At 37.7% G+C, this 5,000-nt stretch overlaps 1 protein-coding gene across 1 annotated transcript in view; it reads left to right on the top strand.

The window, feature by feature from the left end:
• LOC119593212 overlaps positions 1–4,163 on the top strand; it is an 8,701-nt gene extending 4,538 nt beyond the window's left edge. The window contains exons 2-5 of the mRNA XM_037942191.1: positions 1,458–1,688; positions 2,125–2,234; positions 2,633–2,778; positions 3,256–4,163. Of these exons, the coding sequence (XP_037798119.1) occupies positions 1,458–1,688; positions 2,125–2,234; positions 2,633–2,778; positions 3,256–3,431 (663 nt within the window). The 3' untranslated portion in view covers positions 3,432–4,163. The remainder of the gene's footprint in view (positions 1–1,457; positions 1,689–2,124; positions 2,235–2,632; positions 2,779–3,255) is intronic.
• Positions 4,164–5,000: the final 837 nt, after the last annotated feature.

Consider the following 5,000-nt stretch of genomic DNA (forward strand, 5'->3'; position numbering starts at 1 on the left):
TCCAATTGGACTGTTCTCCCATGAACTATCACATCCACTCCCTTCATCTTGCAGCCTGTTACTACTATTACTACTACTACAATTACTGTTACTACTATTACTACTACAATCAAAGTTACTACTACTACTGGTTCTGCTACTGATAGTATGGATACTACTACTTCTACGAGTCCTACTATCAGTACTACTATAATTAATGCTATTACTATCATCACAACTACTACTGCTATTACCACTATTACTAATGATTCTATTACTAACAATATTGATATTACTACTATTTTACTACTCCTAATACTACAACAACAACAGCTACTACTACTACTATTGATGCTACTGCTACTACTATTACTATTACTGCTACTACTATAACTAGCGCTACTATTACTGATAACTACTATCACTACTACAAATACTGATACTACTGCTGCTGCCTTTGCTACTACTTTTTTACTCCTACCACTACTATTATTTGTGCGTTTGCCTTTACTACTGCTACTAATATTCCTGTGCTACCACTGCTACTACCACAACACCATCAAAAACAACAACTACTCTTACTACTACTACTACTACGACTACTGCCATTGCTGTTGCTACCGTTACTACTACAGATACTATTGTCGCTGCTACTTCAGCTACTAGTCTTATCACTGGTACTACTACTACTACTATCACTATCACCGTTGCTACTGCTGCCACTACTACTACTACTACTATAGACTATGTTCCACCACACTCTCCATCATGCACTGAAACCTAACACCTAATTCTCACTCCTGCGCTTCCCACGACCACCACCACATCTTCTAGGACTACGGCCACGACTCCTCCAGACAGAGCTCAGCCAGAGACGACCTTGGCCACGACCCTGTCCTTCAGCGCTTCCTAGACGGAGCTCCTCCTTTCACTGTCTTCCCTCGCTGGGGCCTTTTTAATCCCGTGCTCTTGGCCGGTGCTCATTGCTGGTGTCATCTGTTGGTGTTGTTGATTTTTTATCATCGATCTTTTTTAGTAGTTATGGTATTAATATTACTGTGTTGATTTAATGAATATGATTATAGATGTAGTTATACAAATTGTCATTATTTTATCAAATACCAGCAGTAGCACTGGCATCGTAATTATTGTTATTCTTGTTATTATCATTATCATCATCATCATCATCATCCTTAACAACAATTTTATCTCGTCGCTTAGCCTTCACAAAAAAAAACATTACTTAATCAACCTGGTTAAATGGTGAACAGTTTAGATATAAATTTTGTAACATAAAAAAAAGCATCTTTTCGAGACTCACCATGATTATTCTTGATCCAGTATTTAAATAAGTAATAACTTCACGCCAAGCCCTCCATTCATCTCTCGTCTTTCGTCACACACATATTAAGCAACAAAGCAACTTTTCGCTCCATCCTTGCTGCTCTTCCCTCAACGCCTGCCTCTTCCTCCTCCAGGCGAGCTGCCACATGTCGATGCAGGACCCCCCAGCGAGGAACGTCATGTGGAGGATGGGTTTTTCCGCCCTCCCTGAGCACCGCGATGACGACTACCTCATCTGCAACGAGAACGGCGGTCGTAAGTGTCCTCCTTGCGGTGACAGCATCGACAGCCCGCCTCCACACCCCCATGAGGCAGGAGGCGTCTGGGCCACAGGCATCATCACCAGGACCTACAGCGAAGGGGAGGTGAGAGAGGAGGGGAAGGAGAGGTGATAAAGGAGGGAATGGGGAGGGGGGGGAGAGAATGAGAGAGAATATGAGACGGAGGGAGAGATATGGAGGGTATGAAAAGGAGGGAGATGGATGGTTGAAAAAGAGGGAACGAGAGAGAGAGAGAGAGAGAGAGAGAGAGAGAGAGAGAGAGAGAGAGAGAGAGAGAGAGAGAGAGAGAGAGAGAGAGAGAGAGAGAAGAGAGTAGATTTAAAAAAATAAATAAATAAATAAAACACAGGAATCGCAGAATGATGAAAACTAATATCAACGATAGCACAGCCCCCCCCCCAAAAAAAAAAAAAAAAAAAAATAAAAATAAAAGCAAAAAAAAAATCAGACAACAACAACTAAACGAATAATACAAAAGCACGGCCTTTAATTCCACCATTCCCTCTTCCTCACGTGCCAGACCATCGAGGTGCACGTGAACGTTACCCGAAGCCACGGCGGTTACGTTCAGCTGAAGCTCTGCCCAAACAACGACGTCAACACCCCAGTGACTCAGAGCTGCCTTGACCAGTGAGTATTTGTCAGTCCAAATACCCGTCCTGTGTTTTGGACTTATTTTCATTACTGTTCTCCACGTTAGTGGATGGCAGTGAATTGTCAAACCACTGCAACTTACCCCCCCCCAAAAAAAAAAAAAAAAAAAAAAAAAAAAAAAAAATATATATATATATATATATATATATATATATAAATAAATTAAATTAGAATAAAATAAATAAATAAGAATATAAAAATAAATTTATCCTTCCTTTTCACAAATTTCTCATATAAATCACCGAATAATCATCACCACCACCATTACCATCACTGCTCCCTTTCACCGCTAATTACCATTCCACTCCTAAACAGCTACCATAAATCACCGAATAATGAACTACCATACCCACCACTCTACTTAATCGCCACAGGTACCCTTTGCAAATCGCTGGCCAGTCTTCCACGAAGTACAAGATCTCTGCTCCCTATGACAGCCCCGAGCAACTGCGTTTCAAGGCCGTCCTCCCAGCTGGCGTTACCTGCGACCAGTGCGTTATCCAGATGACGAATAACGCGGGTACGAAATTATTGCGCTTTCTGATTTTTAATGTTGTTTTAGCTTACTGTTGTTCATTTTTAAAATTTATTGTTAATATTGTTGATATTTATTAATTAACTGTTATTATTATTATTATTATTATTATTATTATTATTATTATTATTATTATTATTATTATCATATTTTTCATCTTTTTACTTTTTTTTTTACTCTATTGTTTTCTTTTATTTTCATTTAGTTTTGTTTTGTATGGCATCGGTCGATTGCTGAGTTTCTTTTTTCTTCTTATGTGGATACTTTGTATGATACTGAATAACTCTAGACAAGTGTGTAATATAATTTTCAGAAAGGATTGTTTATAGGTATAGGTATAGGTTAACTACGCCATGTTACTTCATGTTTTTTTTCTGTTTGTGACTTTCGATAATTGCAATTTCCTTTCCTTATCTTACTTTCATCCCATTCGTTGAGTTAACCGTCTCATGCTATTTCCAGCCCAATTCAAGCCCCAGACCGTCATGTTCCGCAACTGCGCAGACATCGCCATCGTCCCCAGTGGAGGCAGCAGACGGGCCCCTGTCGGAAAGCCCGTGTCTTTCAACAGTCCTTCGAGCCGACAGGGAGGATCCTTCGGTCGCCAGTCCTTCTCCAACAACTTTCACTTCGGATAAACAACATTTCATAGGTTTATCATAGTTCACCCTCTAAGTCCGAGCGTCTTCTAGCCTTAAAATGTCCGTTTTCTTTGTTTCTTTACCTTTTCTATTTTTTTTCTTTCTCTTTTTCCGCTTGCCGTCTCCTGGGCTTGTGTATGTGATATATTATCCTCATTTGATATGGATGAAATTATTCTTATTAACATGTCATTCTTGAGTTTTCTTCTGGCAATATATGTATATTTATGAATCCGACTTCAAGGAATGCAAATTTTCATTTTTCGTTTAACTGAAACAGCTTCATTTTTACAGTTTACATTTTTTTTTATCAGCTTCATTTATTTCGCTTTATAATTCCATTAGTCGTGTTAATTCTATTTAGTAAACACAATGGTGGATTTAAAAGTTTAACTGCATGCGGGTTCGGATATAAAATGAAAGAATGATAATGTATATATGTATATTTTGATAAATAGTGAGCAAACGTATGCGTACGTGTTTAAAAGCTGTATGTTTGCAATTTAAAAGTATGTGTGTATTAATGAGTGAAAAAAACGACAGCGAATTGCTATTTCTTATATGAATATAGCATAGTTATTACCACGGTAAAGTTTAATAAAATAGGCTTTACTTCAGTAATATTTAAGGACAGGCATAATAGGACTGAGCTCGGACCCTTCCCATTCCGCCCTACTAGATCTCAAATATTTGATATTTATTTATACATTAAAGCTATCTTGATCTGAAGGTTGGTTTTATCTCATCCTGGTGGTAAACGGTGTTTGCTAACTGCCAGAAGTCCTTGGCATTTGCACTGGAATCTCCTTTTAAGGTTCATCATTTTGTGATATATATTTGTATGTTTATATGTATCACTACCTCCGTCCCCCATTTTGCACTCTCTCTCTCTCTCTCTCTGTCTGTCTGTCCGCACGCATACACACAGACACACACATGTACACACACACACACACACACACACAAACACACACACACACACACACACACACACACAAACACACACAACACACACACACACACACACACACACACACACACATATATTATATTATATATATATATATATATATATATATATATATATATGTGTGTGTGTGTGTGTGTGTGTGTGTGTGTGTGTGTGTGTGTGTGTGTGTGTGTGTGTGTGAGTATGTGTGTGCTGTGTGTGTGTGCACATGTATATATATATATATATATATATATATATATATATATATATATATATATATATATATATATATATATATATATATATATTACATATACATACACACACAAACACATGTATAAATATGACACACGTGCGTCATAGTTCCCTAGGGAAGGAGAAAAAAAACACGTTTTGCCTACAATATAATTTTACTGAAAGACAACTAGTAACGGGAAGCTTGACACTACTGCGCAATACTTATTATTTTTACTTCTAAAACATTCTCATAAAATATAATTATAATAAACCTCAGCATGTTACACATATCAATATGGTCACTTGTACGGTACAGGGTCAATACAAAGTTTTTTTTTTAAGTAGAAATTCGTTTGGCACTAATATCGAGCCCGCAG

This window comes from Penaeus monodon, chromosome 1, assembly GCF_015228065.2.
Source record: "Penaeus monodon isolate SGIC_2016 chromosome 1, NSTDA_Pmon_1, whole genome shotgun sequence".
NCBI lineage: Eukaryota > Metazoa > Arthropoda > Malacostraca > Decapoda > Penaeidae > Penaeus > Penaeus monodon.